Source organism: Mytilus galloprovincialis, chromosome 14 (assembly GCF_965363235.1).
Source record: "Mytilus galloprovincialis chromosome 14, xbMytGall1.hap1.1, whole genome shotgun sequence".
Classification (NCBI taxonomy): Eukaryota; Metazoa; Mollusca; class Bivalvia; order Mytilida; family Mytilidae; genus Mytilus; species Mytilus galloprovincialis.
Window position 1 is genome coordinate 49,759,702 of NC_134851.1, and position 21,194 is coordinate 49,780,895.

The window sequence follows — 21,194 nt, forward strand, 5'->3', positions numbered from 1 at the left end:
GTTATTCCCCTTATCTACATTTCCTATTATGTGACACTTGATGTCCTGCTACACTGGAGTAAAAAAAAACTTCCAATCTCACGGACTCATTATCAAATTGCTGTAGACTTTATTGAACTTCTATGTACTTAATGTCTAATTATTTGATTTTATTGTGCAAAAGGGGATAAAAGGTTCTATTTGCAAAGTTTGTATGGTGTCTTTAATGATTTATAGATGAACATCACAAGCAACTGAAGTGCTGATTTAAATTACTGCAGCTTTAAATAAATAATTTTATATCAATAAACCCTTCACAACATGCATTTGTTCAGCACTTTGTGAGACACTTTAATTGGCACTTGAAAATAGGTATACAAAAGCACGTGTCAGTTTTGTACGGAAAATCGATGCTCTCCAATCGTAATCGATTTGGGGATTACCTGCAGGTCTTTTCATTATTACGGAGCTATAGAAACGAAACGAATCACTAATTCTTTAGACAAGAATAGAAAAGCTCTCACAACAAAATACTTAAATGACCAGAAAAGTTGCTAATTAAGGGCGATAGACAGGTGTTTTTGTAAATCATAATCAAGATTAACCATCTGAGATGTCTTGTAGTTTTATTCAGGATTTGAACGAATAGCGTGTCAACATGGTATACCGAATTAAAAGAATCCTCATTTTTAACATGGTAAAATCATGGGTCAGAGGGCTGACTCCCTTCTGTCGTCTGTCACAGCTTGACATCGTGCAATATTTTCTATTTATTGAAATGGTATTTATAATGAAATCGACTTATTAGAAGCTTGTTCTTAAAGAAAAGATTGAATACAAGGTGGGTGTGAAGGAAACAGTGGACAGTTTCACAAGAATTATTCAACAATAATAAAAACCGTCTTTGATTGCAGTTCTTCATCTTGAAAACGAAAGATTTATCGGTCACTCAGAATCGAAAGGTTATAAAGTAGCACCTTTAAACAACTAAGAGTCAATCGTAGAGCCAATTCATAGAAAAGTATGGAAGATTATAGAAAGTTAGGGTGATAATGGCAATAGAAAAATCTCAAATCAAAGAAAACCGACAATAGCATCATCCATGTTTCAAACAACAACTATAATATATATATATATATGTAGTCATCAAAACACTACAAATAAGCAAAAAGACTTAAGCAACCCCAACAACGTTCTTTTCTTATAAAGAGTTACGAAACAACAGAAACACATCTGTATTTCTATTTGAGCTGCTTCTTAGTTTCCGTCATAGAAAACACTAATATATCTCTGCTTTATCTTAAAATTTTCGCATGTGAATTGACATTGCCGATACTGATGTTATGTTTCTAATTACTGAGCCAAGGGTGCGACTAGATAGGAATCCGGATTAAGAGTATATAATGAACTATAAAAAACTTGTTTGCTTTTGAAAACTTAATCCGTTCTTGACGTTAAATAAATACCGTGTCATCCCTTTTACTCCCAGGATGCAGCAGTCCTAGGGGCAATCTGGTAAACGTTTTAAGTCATCTCAGTAAATAACACGTTCCGGAGATTTGTAAAGAAATTGTTGACATTTCTATCTTACTTCAAGCATAATGTTTGTTTAACTATCGTAAATATTTGTTGAGTGTGTTAATTTGATAGACAAAAATCTTGCTTAATATAGTTTTGATGGGTTGTTAAACATTATTCCGGGTGGATGTCTCTTTCGGACAATTTTGTCCAGTTTGAAATTAAACTTTCCTGTATGATATTTCCACTTGAACACGAAAACGAAACCTCTGGTAAATTTAAAAATAAAATTACCAATCGAAAAAGTCTTGTGTATAAACATATAGTGCGCTGTGTCAATATTTAAAGAAAGATATCTCGTTTTTTGACATCAGTAAGCAAAGATATTTCACAGAATAATGCAAGTCTAAATTATGTGCTATTAAACAATCATGGAATCGAAAGTTACTGATTTTGTACAGGCACATAAAGAATGATGAAGGGTTAAACATCTATTTTCTATGACCTAGGATAATGGTTTAACAATACAGCATAAGAACACACAATAAATATCATTTAGAAAAGGCTTAACTGAACAAAAACACATGGCACTGATTTTAGAATACTCGCAGTTACTTTAAACTGTAGATCAAATGAAAAGAAATAAGAAGACGTGGCGTGATTGCCAATGAGACAACTCTCCACAAGAGACAAAATGACACAGAAATTAACAACTATAGATCACCGTACGGCCTTCAACAATGAGTAAAACACCTACCGTATATATAGTCGGCTATAAAAGGCCCCCAAATTACAAATATAAAGCAAAATAATTCAACGAAAAAACTAATTAACGGCCTGACTTATGTACAAAAAAATGAACGCAAAACCATGTATTAAAAATAAATCAGTTTACACATTCAATGGATTTACTGTAAAGACTAAACAACTGGTATAAGAAAAGCATGTCCTTGTGCAATGTTGTTCTTAGCCGTTGAAGTACATGTATAAGAACTCCATGCAGTTTAGTGCGTTTCTCACAATATTATAGATCTGGATCAGTTCTGTCACAATCTGATTAAACAACAAGTTATGTGCTCACGCCTCGTTTGTGTTCCTTAATGAATGCAAAATCATGTTTTTCAGATTTAAAAAATTAAATCAGTATACATATTCAATAAATTTAGTGAAAATACTTAAAACAAATAGTATAAGAAAAGCATGTCCTTGTGCACTGTTGTTCTTAGCCTTTGGATTTTGTAGTATAAGAACTCCAGTTTAGTGCTTTTCTCATAATATTATAGATCTGGATCAGTACTATCGCAATCTGATTGAAAACCAGATTCTGTGTTCACGCCTCGCTTAAAGTCTCGTAAGCAGAGCGTGAATACAGGGTTTGTATTTTATTCAGATTAAGTTCCCGTGTAATGCCTTAGTAAATAAATACTATGATATTATTACGTAAGTATTTCTGTATTGCCCTTGTTATTGGTCCGAGGCTTGCTGTATTGGCATGAGGCCCTATTTTGATGATTTTCCCATTTTTCATCGATTTTTACCTATTTTTGGGCTATTTTCATGAAAAAAATCACAGTTCCACAATTAAACTTTTTCTCATACTTTCTATAAAGATGAATTGGACCAATCTAAATAGATTTTACTTACAAAAACTATAGGTAGGTGTTAATATAAGAAAGTTTTATCATATTTTGACGCTTTTTTGTGTAAAATTTACCATGCTGCCAATTTTGTATTTTTGTGATTTTTCTCAGTTTTAAGAACAAAATGCATATTATTTCAACTTTTTTGTTATCAATGAATGAAAAAAGACATATCTAAGAAATTTCAAAAGACCAAAATGATATGGGATGTACATGATTCTTGTAAAATCATTTTTTGTATCCCTCACCCATTTGCTCAAAATTTTGGCTAAAAATACTGACTTGATTGGTCGTAGAATTTGAAAACTGGATTACACAAAAAACATTCATTGTAAATACACAATTTTTCACAGATTTATGTTTGCTTATAATATTTTTAAAATTCATTGATATTTTCCACTTCTATCACATGTTTTGGAAATAATTCAAGAACGAGATTTCAACGAGACTGAACGAGACTGAAAAGTCAGAAGAATACATCCTTAAGCTAGAATCGGAGCATTTTTAATGAGTAAATCAGTAAAAATCTTTCGCATAAACTTATCGTTGTTATTGAATCAACTGAAATAGACACTTAATTAAGTGTTTAAAAAGTGTCCAAAAATCTTTCCTCAAATGAACCTGAAATTTGAGGTCAAAATCGGACTTACTCCTTAAAAAAAAACAATAATAATCATCAGTGATGGATTAAGTTGAGGCGGAAAAGGACTACAGCACCCATCTTTTTATAATACTGGAAGCCCCCCCCCCCCCTTTTTTTTCCTTTCCACAAACCGAGGATCAACCACTGTTATTGACTAAATGAAAAGTGTAATGTCTGCCTCACTTGTTCACGTACTTTTTACCAACGATAAATTGGAATTATTTATATGATGATGTTATCAAAAGCTATAATTGAATCCTCATGTTTAGGCATTTTTCAGTTGTGTAGCTAGCCATATTAATCAAAAAGGGAAATAACTCTCTTACTTAAACTCCGTTCAGAAATTTGCCTTTAACAAAATCGGACATACAATGAACTTTTAATATGGCATATTCTAATATGTTTATTAACAATAAGAATGATAAATCTTTTAGGATGAAAATAGCAGGTCTTTTTTTTTCATTACACAAGCAATGCTCAGGTGTTTTTGTTTCGTTTTTCTAATTATTAATTTCATCTAAATCTGGATTATTCCAAATGATACGTTTTGACGTTACGTCTAACGTGAAACGAACATTACAATGTTAGAAACTATTTTCTAAATATTTTGAAGTATATCTAAACAAAAATAAATTATTCTACGGAAATTCCTATTATTATACTTTGATATTTTATGCGACCTTTTGTCAAGTGTTTTGCCTTCTTCTGTTTCTGCAGAAATTAAACCGCTGGATGAAGAAATAAGTCGATCGATTTTGCATTAAAGATACAAACTGCAAAACAGCAATTATAGCTAAGTATGTAAGAATATTACGGCATTGTGTTTCATTATCGAAATCTGATATTGAGATGTCCGCCATTTGTGTTTAGATTAGTTTACACATGACATTTTTACAAAAAGCTACGGTTACTGGATCGCGATAATTGCTACGTAGTACACATAATTATAAGGTTTTCGAATTTCACCGGAAATTAATTACGAAACTTTAATCATAAGTTTATTCTCTGCGTCAGGAGTCAACAGAAGCCAGAAAATTACATTTTCTATTTTGAAAAGAATCTTTATGATTTTATTATTTAATCTTAAAAGGAAAAACCTGACCCGACTTATGCTTGAGGTATTTTTTTCCAGTGTTAAAGGACATAAAGAAAATATTATTTTGTGAATTTGACAGCTAGCGGATTGAATTTGACAAACACAAGTCTTTATATTTTTTATAATAAAGATTATTAAATCATAATTACTTGTAATGACTTTACATATTTCATAATTTATGATAACAAATAAAATTTGATCAAGAGCTGATAATAAGAACCGCTTGATAGTTTGAGGGGATTTTATATCAATAATTATATAACAATTGTACAATATTGACATGGATTTAAAAACTTGTAAAATTTAAGATTCCCGTTATATAATAAATCACAACATGTTATGTTTGCTAAGTCGATAAAGTGAGTTAATTATGATTTCATATGTCAAATCTCCACCTTTGACCTGCAGATAAATTACACATGTTCTAACGATATTATACAGAGTAAAATTGTTTATGTAAGGCGGTATCCACAATAATTTTTATACGACCGCAAATTTTGAAAAAATTTTCGTCGTATATTGCTATCACGTTGGCGTCGTCGTCGTCGTCGTCGTCGTCGTCGTCGTCGTCGTCGTCGTCGTCGTCCGGCGTCCGAATACTTTTAGTTTTCGCACTCTAACTTTAGTAAAAGTGAATGGAAATCTAAGAAATTTTAACACAAGGTTTATGACCACAAAAGGAAGGTTGGTATTGATTTTGGGAGTTTTGGTCCCAACATTTTAGGAATTAGGGGCCAAAAAGGGCCCAAATAAGCATTTTCTTGGTTTTTGCACTATAACTTTAGTTTAAGTTAATAGAAATCTATGAAATTTTGACACAAGGTTTATGACCACAAAAGAACGGTTGGGATTGATTTTGGGAGTTTTGGTCTCAACAGTTTAGGAATTAGGGGCCAAAAAAGGGCCAAAATAAGCATTATTCTTGGTTTTCGCACAATAATATTAGTTTAAGTAAATAGAAATCAATGAAATTTAAACACAATGTTAATGACTACAAAAGGAAGGTTGGTATTGATTTTGGGAGTTTAGGTCCCAACAGTTTAGGAATTAGGGGCCAAAAAGGGACCCAAATAAGCATTTTTCTTGGTTTTCGCACCATAACGTTAGTATAAGTAAATAGAAATCTATGAAATTTAAACACAAGGTTTATGACCATAAAAGGAAGGTTGGGTTTGATTTTGGGAGTTTTGGTCCCAACAGAATAAGGGGCCCAAAGGGTTAAAAATTAAACTTTGTTTGATTTCATTAAAATTGAATAATTGGGGTTCTTTGATATGCCGAATCTAACTGTCATGACTGTGTATGTAGATTCTTAACTTTTGGTCTGTTTTCAAATTGGTCTACATTAAGGTCCAAAGGGTCCAAAATTAAACTTAGTTTGATTTTGACAAAAAATCAATCAGTTAGGTTCTTTGATATGCAGTTTTCAAGTTGGTCCAAATCGGGGTCCAAAATTAAACTTTGTTTGATTTCATCAAAAATTGAATAAATGAGGTTCTTTGATATACCAAATCTAACTGTGTATGTAGATTCTTCATTTTTGGTACTGTTTTCAAATTGGTCTACACTAAAGTCCAAAGGGTCCAAAATTAAACTTAGTCTGATTTTAACAAAAATTGAAATCTTGGGGTTCTTTGATATGCTGAATCCAAAAATGTACTTAGATTTTTGATTATGGGCCCAGTTTTCAAGTTGGTCCAAATCAGGATCTAAAATTATTATATTAAGTATTGTGCAAGAGCAAGTCTTTTCAATTGCACAGTATTGCGCAATGGCAAGCAATATCTAATTGCACAATATTGTGAAATAGCAAATTTTTTTTTAATTAGAGTTATCTTTCTTTGTCCAGAATAGTAAGCAAGAAATATCTAATTGCAAAATATTGTGCAATAGCAAGATTTTTTTTTAATTGGAGTTATCTTTCTTTGTCCAGAATCAACTTAAATCTTTGTTATATACAATATACAATGTATATTCACTTTTTACTACCAACTGATAAATTAAAATAATCTTTACCATTCAGTGATAACAAGCAGTTTTTTTACATCTTATTTCCTTATCTTATCTAAAATGTTTTTAGATAATGTATGATGGACATTTGCCAGACATGACTATGATGTCATTTTCTATTTTTATTTGCCCATTACTTTGTGTAAATAACTTCATTGGAAATTTGCCAATATAAAATGTTGCTGATGAAGTTTTTTTTATTGTTTTATACAATAAACAATGTATATTCACTTTTACTACCAACCAATCTTTACCATTCAGTGATAACAAGCACTTTATTTTACATTTTAATATTTTATGATGTATTTAAAAGAGTAGTTATTGTTGCAAACTCCATTAGAAATTTGAATTGATATCAGTTTTGGAAAAAAGGAAACGGGGATGTGAAAAAAAGGGGGGGGGTTAAATTTTTCTCATTTCAGATTTCATAAATAAAAAGAAAATTTCTTCAAACATTTTTTTGAGAGGATTAATATTCAACAGCATAGTGAATTGCTAAAAGGCAAAAACAAACTTTTAAGTTCATTAGACCACATTCATTCTGTGTCAGAAACCTATGCTGTGCCAACTATTTAACTTTAGATTTAAAAAGTTTGAAGAAGAAATCTTTAATTGTAAAATTTGTAAAATCTTGACATTTGTTTTGTGTAAAAAAAACCCATGTAATGTCAAAAATTTGATCACAATCCAAATTCAGAGCTGTATCACGCTAGAATGTTTTGTCCATACTTGCCCCAACTGTTCAGGGTTTCGACCTCTGCGGTCGTATAAAGCTGCGCCCTGCGGAGCACCTGGTTTTAAATGGTAAAAGGTACGTGTAAAAGCTACAACTCCTAAAAACATGTATATCTCTTCTATCTGACATTTTTCTCAGGTCTTTATTTTTTGCCAATATTTTGTCTGAGTTTAATATAGTTTATAGTATTCTTAGATTTGGAAAACCCCATGTAGACCAATAATATATGGTGAATTTTATAGTAGCGTACATTCATGAAGAACAATAATCAACGACAAAGGAGAAATTTATGAAGCTAAAATTCTAAGAGGTTCTTGTTCGTTATCGATTGATCTGGGCGTTGTTAACTTTCTTTTCGGGGGCCTCGGGATTTGAACTAACGACCCATATCTTCAAAAATGTACAGAAAATCCTAAGAACTGTAGAAAGATATTCAATGGTTCGCGTTATAGTTATCAGAGTAGAAATAACGTGGAGTAATCTGTCAAGCAAGAAAGACGTCGATTTGTGGCGTAAATGAAATGGTAATTTACGCAAATGAAATGGCAATGTGCGCAAATGTAATGCACCAGTTTGGGCCTTGCCGTCGTAAGCGAAAAATCATTAATTGGCATAGCATACTTAGTAATATATTTAAGACAGAAAAGTTTCAGCTCAAACAATTAACAACTTATTTAATTTTAATATATACGTAAATCAAGACCAACCATATATGTATGTGATTTTAAACAGGTGTTGCGATTGCAACCTTTTGACCAAACTTAACATTTTATAAAACTGCTATGAATCAGACGAGAAAGACAAATTATGTGGTAATTAACTTGATTAAGATGTCCGTTGCAGTTTAGATGCCAAGACATGAGTCATGTGAATGCGTCTTTAATAACTTGGATAAAATTATCCGGAGGCAACTTTCACTTCAAGAAATCCTAGAAATATTCGTAAGATTGGCAAGGTATCTCAGGGTTATCAATTCTTGAAAATTTAGTTATGAATTTGAAATTCAGTTTTGCATCTACTTTTCTCTTCTTCAAAAGTAGTTCAGAAAAAAATCCGACTTTTGAATTAAATTTTTAAGCTTTTTTTTATATCTTCAAATATTTGACCCTGTAAGAAGCCTCAATGGCATATGTGACTCAGAGATTATGAAAATATGTTCTTTAGTGGAAAATAATGCAAGAAGTAAATTAATAACACATTTGCAGACGACAAGTTCATCAGAATTGTCTTCACTCTTGTTAATCAGACATCAATTTCCTTGTGTTTATATTAAGAGGTCAATGTTTAAAATCCATTTGTCTTTATTGTAAGTCCGAATATGAAAGTTCGGAAAAATAGGGGGATCGTTCTTATCATCATTTCACCATCTTTAAACCTAGATTGGTATATTTTGATGAAATTTGACCACATTATAAAAAATAAACACTTAAGCATTTTCAGGCTACAAGATAGAGACGGTTATGAAAAATTTATCACTCGTATTTTTTTCCATATCGACCTCGAGTGTTGAAAATCCCATTTAAGATTAAAGTTCAAATTTGAAAACATGTTTGAATTCCCACCCTGTTTATCAGACCAACTGTCCAAAATCCTCTTTATCAACCATTACACAATAATATTTGTAAACATCTGATTAACTCTAATATATTTGCTATCGGATTGTCGTAATAACACGTGTCCAGTCCGGGACCGGTCCTTTCATGCAATTAGAAGAAATGGCTTCAACGTTTGATTTGTGATATGTTTTTACTGCAATTTAAAAAGCATGCCACTCATGTGATTTTTATCAAGAGTTTTTTTAATCGAAGAAATAATCACCTTTGATCATTTCCTTAAATTTGACATAAAAGGGCTTAAGAGGTTAGTGCGCGGAATACAGGTAACAGCGGTCAACTAAATTTATCGAGTAAATGCGAAAAATGAATGAATATAACAATTCCATAAAGATCTAGTAGGTTTAACAAACATTACTTTTTTAGAATGTAATTAGCGATTCGTATATTATCTATGATATTTTATTGTGGTATAAAACTGAAAAAAACCTGTACTAGCAGAGACATATTGTATTATATGTATCTGGTACTAATCACGCTGAAATTACTCTCAATGTACATTCTGTACTAGTTCATAATTATCAAAACACAGCAAAAACATGCTTTTATTGCACGTATAAATTATTTTGAACCTTGTTCTACATGGCGGATGCCTATAGCAGAGCAGCATCAAATAGCATTTTTTTATTCTTCTGTTTGTTCCGGTTTGACAAATAACCATCCCTTGCAGTGCTTGGTTCGAACCTCCGAGACGGTAAATATTATTTGCATTGTTTTTTATTGAAATGAATATGCCTCTAAATTTGCCATTGGATATTTATGACATGTTGTTTCCAGTTCTCTCTGATTTGAAAAAAAATCACAATTATTATGATAATATTTGGTTAATTTGTTTACTCTTTTATATCAACATATTACGACTACGACTGTCGACGTATGGACAAACATACTTCTTGACCAATGTCCACATTCCCAAATCCCCGGGAGTAGCTTCGAGGGTCCGTCATCCTGGCCTCTTCGTTATATAACGATGTAAAGTTCGTCCATCCTTCTTGCAGCTTATCTACCCAATTGTCAACATGATGGTACAAACAGCGCTTTAACATTAATTAAAACTGTCGTAATAAGGCCTCTTAAAACCTGGACTGTAATACCCTTTACTTGTTCAAAAACAACGAGGAGATTTCATGGGTATTAGGTCTTTAGTGCCATATTTATAATAATTAGGTCTGCTTTCACGAGGATATTTTAAATATTATAATCCGACCATTTACCTAACAAGTCTGACACGATAGAGAAGTATAACCAAGGACCTTAATTTGCATACTCAAACATCAGGTACGTGTATCTGGTTCAAAGTTTTAAAGTTATGTTCAAATATTAATTTAATTTAATGATTAAATATAAGTATTAATATATTGGCTTGTCGGATATAATAATGATAATGAAATTTTCATGTGGTAAACTTTGAAAACCAACAAAATTTTATCGCTCACCTGACCAAGGACCTTTTCGGATAATTTTGTTTTGGGGAAAAAGGGGGGTTAAAGATATATATCATTTATTTTTTTATTGTTTTTTTTTTTGTTTTTTTTTCGATTTCGGGAAATGGACATTAATACTTTATAATTAATTTTCTTTTTAATACATTACCAGGAAACACTTTTCGTAACAAGTAAAAAAACGAAATATTTAGTTATCATGCTTGACATTCCACATAATATGGTAGGCTATATGTCCTTTTTTTGTATTTTAGTGAAATTCTCAAAACCAACTAATAAGGAAGTAGAATACAGTGCAATATTGAAAAAAAAAATCACGAACTACACTTGTAAACATGCATTCCCTTCAGTTTGACACAATAATTTAACATAGACTGCATTGTCCAACAATTGTATCCCCGTTTCAAATGAAGTTTATATATATACTGGTTTACGTGAATGCGTCTGTGTTAACTGTCCGTCCGTCTGGTACGTAAAATGTTGTTACCACTTTAATAGGGAACCGGAAAACAGAGCTCCGGATGTTGTATCAGGCTATATGTCATCAAGTTAAACTGTGTGATGCATTTACAGATAGATTCATGCATCGCTCATCAACTTCCAAATGAAATCTTACTCATGATGGACATTTGTGAAATTTCATCGCACTTTTCAAATGAACATCACGTTTTTTATAAAACTTTTGATGCGTTTTCTCAACAATCACACATCAACGTTCTGTTAACAGTATATACTTATAAAGTGGGAATATAGGTCAACTGGTTTATATAGCAAACTGACCAGCAATAGAAAATGGTTTTGAATAATGTCGGCTATTCTAAATTTACATTCGAAACACCGTATTTCTATGAATCTTCATATCTGTTATATATCGTCTGCGCTTGCTCGTACGTTCCATAGCATAATTGTAAATTGATGCCATGTAAATTATTGACGTTATCCAATCAAAATGAACGTTACAAACGTTGTTGCATTCGAATGAATATTTGTATCTCACTGACGCTATTCCCACATCATTCGAGTTGTCGCAATTATTGCCAAAAACATTCTTTCACGTTGAAAATATCAGGATAGCACTTTTTCGACCATTTCCTTTAAGGATGTACTTAGGTGATCTAAGGTAAAATAAAATGAATTTAGAATTCAAAATTGCTACTTTAAGCTGGAAGAGTATTCGTTCAAGATCAAAATAAGCTAAAAATATTGATAGGTCATGGAGCTACTTTTCAAGATATTTGATTAATAAAATATGGCTGGAAAAGGCTAACTCGGACTTTTACTTTATATTTTGCATTGGTATTATTTGGGTCTCAAATTTAAAAATAGGAAATTAAGAATCTGCTTTAATTTTGTTAAATGACCTTTTATGAGCTATTAAGACTTATGTTAAAAGATAAATAAGTGTTATGGGGCAAAATATTTTACCTTGTATCATATGGGAAAACACCAAGGAGTCCGAACATTTGACACTTATTCCACTGAAACTTCACCAAGGTACATCCTTAAGCGAATGTGTCACCGTTAGGATTCTAGATCGTAAGTGGGTAAACTTAATAATATGCCTGGTTATCTACAATTTTCTATAGTATTGAACGTAAAATACGTTTACAGCAAAGGTGAAAAATGTCAATCTTAAAATGTGGTAAACCAGGGACTTAGTATAGAAAGTTCCTGGTTAAAACAAATAATAATTCGGGAAGTGAATGGGATACCATCTATTTTCAATTAACGCAAAAATGGCAACTAAGATTTCAAACTTTGTAGGTACAACATGGAAATATAAACTTCAACAAATTTTTCAAATGTCCATAGCCTAATTGAAACTGACGTGTGTTTTATTTTGATAATTCTATATCTCCGCAATATGCGCTCAGTTTTTGTAATTAATAAGTTTTGGATGTTTGACGGCATCCCGGAAGACATTTCTGTTGTTCCATCTGTTGAAGAACCAAGTAAAAACAAAGAAACATGTTAAAATTCGCACGACACGTGCTGTTACGTCATGAAGTATCCAAATTACCAAAATTAAGGATCGGTAAGCATTTTAATTTAACTAATTACAAAATATAACGTGGATTATATTATTTTATAAACATAAAGTTTAGCAGGATAGGTTTGAGAGGTTCCTTATCTATAAAATATACGTATCTAACGGATTATAAGGGGAGATAATCTTATTAGTACATATGGATAATGGACGGATAACAAAAAGTGCCACTTTTTGATAATGATCTTTCAAATCTTTCCATTATTCTTTTCATGTCTTATTAAGGATAATCTTACATAAATTAATTTACAAACGAGGGGATTAACGAGTGTAATTGACATCTATTGTAATAGTTCCACTTACGATAAAATGATAATTATATTAAATATAATAATCCCATTGTATTTCATACATTTTGCGATTATAACAGTTTTGAATTGCTGCTCATGCCTGTTTTTTCACTCAGTACGCAAATCCTTCTATTGACAATGGTTAAACAAAACGGTCAGAATAATGAAAATTTTAGTTTGTGTACAGTATAGTGTACGTTGTGTAAATTGCAAGAATTGTATATGGATCCATCTAAGCATAGTTCTGAAACCAAACTAGGCTGCTAAATAAGGCAGTATATTATTCTCAATCTCCACAGTTCTCCGAAAAAAACGCTACAACCGTTAAAAGTTCGGGTTTTTTCATTAACACACCCAGTCTATATAAAATGTTGTGTTCTCTAGCTTTTACTGCCCGTGTACTAGAATTGTGTCCTAATGTTTTTAAATAACGTTTCTTTTTCCCGTTTTCTTTGGGCGGGGGAGGGGGGGTGAAAAAATTTCTCAATCTTATCCAGTGTGGCACATGCTGTGTTGTCGGTGTAATAGGTTGGTTTAAAAGCATCAATTGGAATATGTGTGAACAACATTTTCTCTATCTCCGATTCTCAACAACGACGTTTTTCACAGTAATCGTTCAAACTGTAAAATACGCACCATGATTAACTCTTTTAATTAGCTACCCTAAAGGGTATTGACAGAATTTGTGAAACACATGAATTTTAATTAACCGCTGTTTATCTAACCCCTGTAGTTCTAAGTTAATTATTGGCCTATTTTGCGTGTCAGAACATGTCATCATATGTTCTTTGGCAAGAACACCACTAATTCTTTTTAATATGAGTACTCATAAGTCAGTGCAAACGTAAGTAGCCAATATTTTCTTATACTTGTCATGACACATTGATAAACCTCCAATATCAGACTGAATAAAAGATAAAAGAGTCAGAATATTCACTTTTAAGAAGTTTTGTAACTTTTAAATTGTTTTCCGATGCGCTAAACGAAAGTCTTGTTTTTATTTTAGCAATTTGTTCGGATCTTTCATATATTTTGCAATTAGATCGGAACTTACTACGAAGATAATATATGCAATTTTTTACCGTTAAATATTGCTTCAGCTCAACTGACGCGAATATTTCCCAAATAACAAACTTAACATTTGAACTTTCCGTAAAGCAGGGGTACCGTATGCCTCTTGAAATCGTGAAATAAGTGTGCTGTCCCTTTTAATTGAATAGTCGGACTATTCATGATAGACACCAGATAGTAAAAAAATGATTTCAAACACGGCCCTATGAATATCTAACCTGGCTGCATTGTTTGTTATATATACCACCGCCGTAATGCAGGGGACATTAAGTTTTATCTTTCTCCGTCTGTAAGTCCGTCCGATCGTTTGTACAACCGTTCGTCCGTACGACCTCGAATTGGTTTCCGTATTTTAGTTTGCCGGAACCGAATATTACGAAATTTATACACATTGTTTAAAGCCACAAAACACAGATCAAGTTTGATATTTGCTGGCGTCACTTTTACCGTTCTAGAGTTATGCACATTTAAGAAAGAAGAAAAAATGTAGAATTTTTCGTTTCCGTTCTCTAACTATAATTTGTCTCAACCAGATGTAATGAATCTTATACAAAATAAATATTACCCCAAAAAAACACAGATCAAGATTGAATTTGGGTGGTGTCACTTTTTCTTCTCTTGAGTTATGCCCCTTTACAAATCGAAAATAATGCTGATTTTTTTCGGTTTCGGTTCCCTAGCTTAAGTTGGCATCAACCGAATGTTGTAAAACTTATATACAATGCTTATTACCACAAAATGCAGATCAAGTACAAATTAGGGTAGCTTTTACCTTCTTGTGTTATGCCCCTTTCATGGTAACGTTATATGCAAAGAGGTGACATCATCTTTGTCCGTTGGACACATTCCCCATTTATTTGTTTATCTTGTCCCTTTTGTCATCATTGTATATTTCACATACATAGTGTTTTTCGATTGTAAATACGGCAAACGGAGACAAAATCAATGACAGCTAGTAAGATCTTGTCATAAAATTGCAGAGTCATGTCCATATGTACAAGAAACACGAATCATACAAATTATTGGACAGGTTATTCAACCAGTGTTTATCACGATTAATGTAAAAGCTATGTCATTACTGCAAAAAAGAATTAGTATTTTGCCTGTCATAAGTTTTTTGGTTGTTTGTGGGGTGTCAGTTTCTGAAAAGGACAATGTGATCGATTTCTTAAGGGCAGGGCTGTGATACTTACCAGTGGTATTTACTGAGAACGGACATTAATCATTTACTGGTGTCAAAGTTACCAGTCTATGAACAGTCATATATAAGATGTACGTTCTTATGTAAGAAATAATTATAGGGGGTTCTATTTTACCGTATTACAGAAAAAATATGTGTTTTTATGGGAAGCGGATTGCTCCGTGCTGTGTAATTTTCTCAGTTTGATTTGGTCATTCTGTTCGGAATGTTTCAAATTTAATTAATAGATTTTTATCGCTGTAATTAGACTTTGTTGTTCACATTTTCTTGTCATAATGAACGCATAGAAATGTCACTAAATTCTTGCCCACTTGAAAATCTGAGATTTTGTCAAACAATAAAATGGATTTCCACACAGTTGAATTTAATAAAGCTATCCTGCAGCGTGCTGTCTAGAGAACACTAATTGTTTTGTTCAAATTTTGTCCAATTAGAGTATAAAATAAAACCCTTCTGTCCACGAGAAAAAAAATCAGCGGTCACGTACAGAGAGGCTATGGGAAATCTGATCATTAGTTTCGAATCTTTAACCTTTCACCACGACATAAAATCACACGCATTTTCATATTTACACTTGTCTAATAAATTTATATTTATTGTTTTTATTTCAAATCATTAATTTGGTTACAATTCGTTGCACAGATGGGTCTTAATTTCATTTATTAGTATCAGAGACATCATGATAAAATTAAATTATTGTGATGTCTCTGTTTGGAGAGGGAAAAACTGTGTCGGAATTGAAAATAAGTCAGAATGAAATAATATTTATAAGAAACAAGCAGGGGTGGAGCGCAAGCGATATAGAACAAAAGCATAATGAAACCCAATTTTAGATTTATTTTAACTTTCATATTAACTAAAACGAAAATTGCGAATCAATTATATAAATTTATTTATTTATATGTGCATAATTGTCCACATTTGTGTGTTACAATCAATCTTTCAATATTATGGAATTTCATGTGACTGTCATACAAGTGAGAGGTTTAGCTAGCTATAAAACCACGTTTAATGCATCATTTTCTACACAAGAAAATGCATGTACCAAGTCAGGAATAAGACAATTATTATCCATTCGTTTGATGTGTTTGGGCTTTTGATTTTGCCATTTAATTAAAACAAAATGACTTTCCGTTTTGAATTTTTCTGGGAGCTCAGTATTTTTGTGATTTTTAGTTTTTCATAACACACATTCTGGCAAAGATGTATTGCACAAGTGTTGGTATCCTGTAAAAATAAAATGATGTGCAAAATTATTTACTTTTTTATATTTCTGTATGTGCCAGAGTGGTTTCGTTGTTCATAATTATAATTCAGTAAACCAAAATAGAATAAGTAAATAATTATTCTTGTTTAGCATATTTAAAACAAATATATGTTTAATATGTTGCACGTTAAGTATGTTTAAAACGTTAACAGAATTAAAATACAAAAATGAAGAATATTTGTGTAATGAAGAAAAGAAATAGCGAGATGATTTTGTTTTAAAATGTTTATTTCAGGTTATAATTTGAATATGCAATGTTTGTAAATTAACATGAAACAGGCCGGCAAATAATAAGTATGTAAATTTGTAGTGATCTACTATTTAAACCTTTTTAAGCTTTTATTACAATTTTACAAGTTTATAACTACTATCAACTTTGCCTCATTAAAGAAACTGTTTTATTTTATTATATTATTAACTTGTTATTTATTTTCACAGGTAATATGATCTACGACTTTATTATTGACAAAGATTGACGAAAAATAACCAAAGGGCTTTTGATAGAAATCTTTCGTTTATTCATAATCCAGTGGGCGGAGTTAGTATTGAATGACATTTGGTAAACACGCTTATCCGATTGGACCATTTTGTTGTGATTGACATCCATCGTGTCAACTTATGTTGAAAATAATTCATATTTCTACCGACTATAAACCAAAGATTAAGCGATAAAGTCATCAAATCTTGATTGCGATATGACATGCTTGGAAGGACTTGTTTAGAACAAATTGAAGTTTTGACATAAGCTATTAAGGTGGTATTTAAAAAACAGAACCAAACCTCGCCTTGGGATTTAAAATTGAAATAACCGAACAACAATATATACAGAATTTAAACACTTTATGTTTTCGATTTAAATGCATCTTAGTGTACCGAGCTGTTTGGACTTAATTCTTATGGAACATTTTAATATATAAGAGGATTTTGTTACGGCGTTTCAAATAAACTGAAAAGAATTAGAACTCAACTCAACGGAGAACTTCTACCACGAATTAAAAAGTGTATGTATGGATTTTTCATAACAATTTTCGGTGTTTTAATATTTGTTATTTTCGTAAATGAATATTAATATTCAAATGTCAGCGGTAAACTGATTGACTCGTGTAATGAACATGGAGATAAACAGCGTCCTGAGGCCACCAAGTATTTTTTGTGTATTTTTATGTGTAATATTTATATTTTGGATTAACTTTGTGACAGCTAGTGGAATAGACGATGAACGAAAATGTCAAGAAATAACTATTCCAATGTGCAAAGGAATCGGGTACAATTTAACTCACTTTCCGAATCAGTTCAACCACGAAACACAAGAAGAAGCCGGACTAGAGGTCCACCAGTTTTGGCCCCTGGTGGAGATACAATGTTCACCCGATTTAAAGCTGTTTCTGTGTAGCATGTATGCCCCTCTATGCATCGTAAACTACAAGAAGCCGTTACCAGCATGCCGGTCTGTATGTGAGCGGGCGAAGGCAGGATGTGCACCACTCATGGCTCAGTACGGATTCGCCTGGCCTGAAAGAATGAACTGCGACAAACTTCCAGTCTATGGTGATAAAGATCAACTGTGTATGGATGTAAACCAGACGGATCGATCAACTCCTCTCCCTCCGCGAACACAGCAACCATATCGTCCCGGGGGCCAAGGAGGAAAACGCCCGGGCTCTAATATCAATCCGGGAATAAAGCCTAATACAAACAATAATCCACAAACTTCTGATCAAGAATTTCAAAATTTTGGAATAGATCATCTAAATATTCCTAGAATCAATAATCAATGTAAAAAGAAATGTGGATGCAGCATGGTTCAATTAGACGATTCAAGTGAACTGTATGGTAAAGTAAAAACCGGAGGGTTTCCGAACTGTGCTATGAACTGTACGAGTCCGTACTTAACACCAGATGAAGTTACGTTCACTACATTCTGGATTGGCTTGTGGTCGGTTCTATGCTGTGTATCAACTGCCATGACGATTCTTACGTTTTGTGTTGATATGCAGCGTTTTAAATATCCCGAACGACCGATTATATTCCTCAGCGCTTGTTATTTTATGGTCAGCATCGGCTATATTATACGCATGGCAGTTGGACATTCTGCGGTTGCCTGTGACGGCAAAATGATTCGATACGAAACGACTGGACCGGCTCTGTGTACTGTTGTGTTTCTACTGCTGTATTTCTTTGGAATGGCGTCATCAATATGGTGGGTAATTCTTTCGTTAACTTGGTTCTTGTCAGCAGGATTAAAATGGGGACAAGAAGCTATTGCCAGTTACTCTCAATACTTTCATCTTGCCGCTTGGCTCATTCCATCAATAAAGTCGATTGTCGTCCTTGCAATGTCGTCTGTTGATGGCGATCCCGTCGCCGGAATTTGCTACGTCGGAAACCAGAGCGTAGACAATTTGAGGGCATTTGTTCTAGCCCCTCTTTTCGTTTATCTTATTTTAGGTACTTCATTCCTTTTAGCGGGATTTGTTTCCTTGTTTCGAATTAGGAGTGTAATTAAAAGACAAGGACAGGGTAAAATAGACAAATTAGAACGCCTCATGATCAGGATTGGCGTTTTTACTGTGTTATACACTGTTCCAGCTACAATTGTAATTGCGTGCTATTTTTACGAACAACATTTGAAAGACAAATGGGAGAAATCATTAAACTGCTCGTGTCAATTCGGTGAATACTCCCCAGACTATTCAGTATTCATGTTAAAATACTTTATGTGCTTAGTGGTCGGAATCACTTCCGGTTTCTGGATATGGACTGGAAAGACAGTTGATTCGTGGAAGAAATTCTTTGGAAAATACTTTTGTTGTAAAAAAGCAGACGATAGTTTCCATTCAAGACATACGAAACTGTCAAATCAGTCGTATCCTGGGGTTAAACCGCATCCATTAAGTCAGGTTTAATTTCATTTTGTATATTTTATTGTATATTATAGTAGTTCTGAGATAAATAATCTTCATGGCCTTAAGTTCCATCAGATGAAGAACGAAGGCTTCAGTATTTCGATTGCTTCTTCTTTCAATTAAGATTTCAAGTTGAAACAAAAATTAGGAAAGTTCGTGAGACTTTTTTTTTTGGAATTAGGCTGAATCTTCAGATCATGTATTATTATTTACATTGTACATATACGTGAATTTACGTTACTATTTATTTTAAAACAAATTTCAGGAGAAAGTTAATTTGATTTTTTACATATTACAAACTACTTTTTTTATGAAAGTTTGTGTTTTTATAATTTCCCCTTTGTTTATGTTTAAATGAAAAATAACTAATATTGAATTCAATGTTATCCTTTTGTAAATTAATTACAAAACGGATGTTTGCACGTCGTGTTTGCAAAAAGATTTTAAGAGGTCAGATAGACCACTATTGGACTTTGGTTTGTTAATTAAATACTGGTACACAAACGCTGACTTTCATTATAAACAGTGACCAAAGAATTTTTAAACATTTCATTCTGTCGAAAAATATGATATTTATCGTGTTCTTATTGATTATTTTTTAATTATTGTTCGTAATTAATTCGTATATAATACTCAAAACTTAAAGGTAAATTTACAAATACTCCTTTTTCACTGATAAAATACTTAGTGAAATTAATTTCACAACCATTTTGTGCAGAAAAATTAGAAAGCACAATTGATTATTACTTGGATGTTTCTGTTTGGGAAAAAATGTCTTAATATGATTTTGCTAGGAAAAATAAGTTAATTAAACGGATACAGGTGTATTCAATAAATAAACACCAGCTACTGTAGTGTTTGCTACTGCACAACCAATCACATCAGCCTACATATGTAATTTACTTCTAATTGGTGCTGTCCATATACATCATACATTTATAAGTATTGTGATTATATAACATGTATTATATTGCATGTTGTTTTGTAATTGTTAAAATTTCATTAATTTATATTTTTCAAGATCATAACTCTTTTTGATATTGAGTAAGATAATAGAAAAAGGCTTACAGTAACATTTGTATAATTATCTTGATTCTTGGGATTTATTTCATTTATTAATTATTATTATTCGATTGGGGTATACATCAGAAATTTAGAGAAAATTTCATTCATTTGGTTTTATGTTTTAAAATTTTTGTGGTAAGATGTGTTATGTCATCTTTTAAATAATACAATACAATTTTTCTTAAAAGAAAACGATTTATGAACTCAGACAAACTTTGACCCCATCTACACTCAGTGCACATGTGTCAGTGATGTATTTTAAAATTCTATCTCCTTTTTTAATTGATAGTTCTAATTGTGATCGAAAATATCAGAAAATTACACAAAAAACCTTTTGTCCTCTTCAAAATGAATTAAACTTTAAATATTTACATAACCAAATGGAGGAGTTTTTTAGCTGAAAAGATATATTTAATCAATTCACCGTAGCACGGCGAGTCTAGTATTAAAATTGGATAAATTCACACAAAATTAATTATTATGGAAGCAGAGAAACTGACATTTTTTTGTTGAGTTTTATCGATGGGCGATTTGTGTTACGAAATGGATTGTATAGTAGAGTATTGGAAAGTTTTTTGCACTGAAATGCATTTCGATTTTTATTCAGAAAGGCAGTGACTACAATGTAACTCTAGGTCAATGTGATGGGGGAAAATCAATGTGTATGTTA

At 32.1% G+C, this 21,194-nt stretch overlaps 1 protein-coding gene across 4 annotated transcripts in view; it reads left to right on the forward strand.

Annotated features, from left to right (window-relative positions):
• Positions 1-20,379, forward strand: part of LOC143059072 (frizzled-5-like) — a 76,622-nt gene extending 56,243 nt beyond the window's left edge. For 3 of the 4 annotated variants that reach the window (XM_076232537.1, XM_076232535.1, XM_076232536.1), the window contains exon 4: positions 16,992-20,379. In XM_076232537.1, the coding sequence (XP_076088652.1) occupies positions 17,660-19,459 (1,800 nt within the window). In that variant the 5' untranslated portion in view covers positions 16,992-17,659 and the 3' untranslated portion in view covers positions 19,460-20,379. Of the gene's footprint in view, positions 1-10,412; positions 10,514-16,991 lie in introns of those variants that run through there. The other variant, XM_076232538.1, reaches the window with a different exon arrangement.
• Positions 20,380-21,194: the final 815 nt, after the last annotated feature.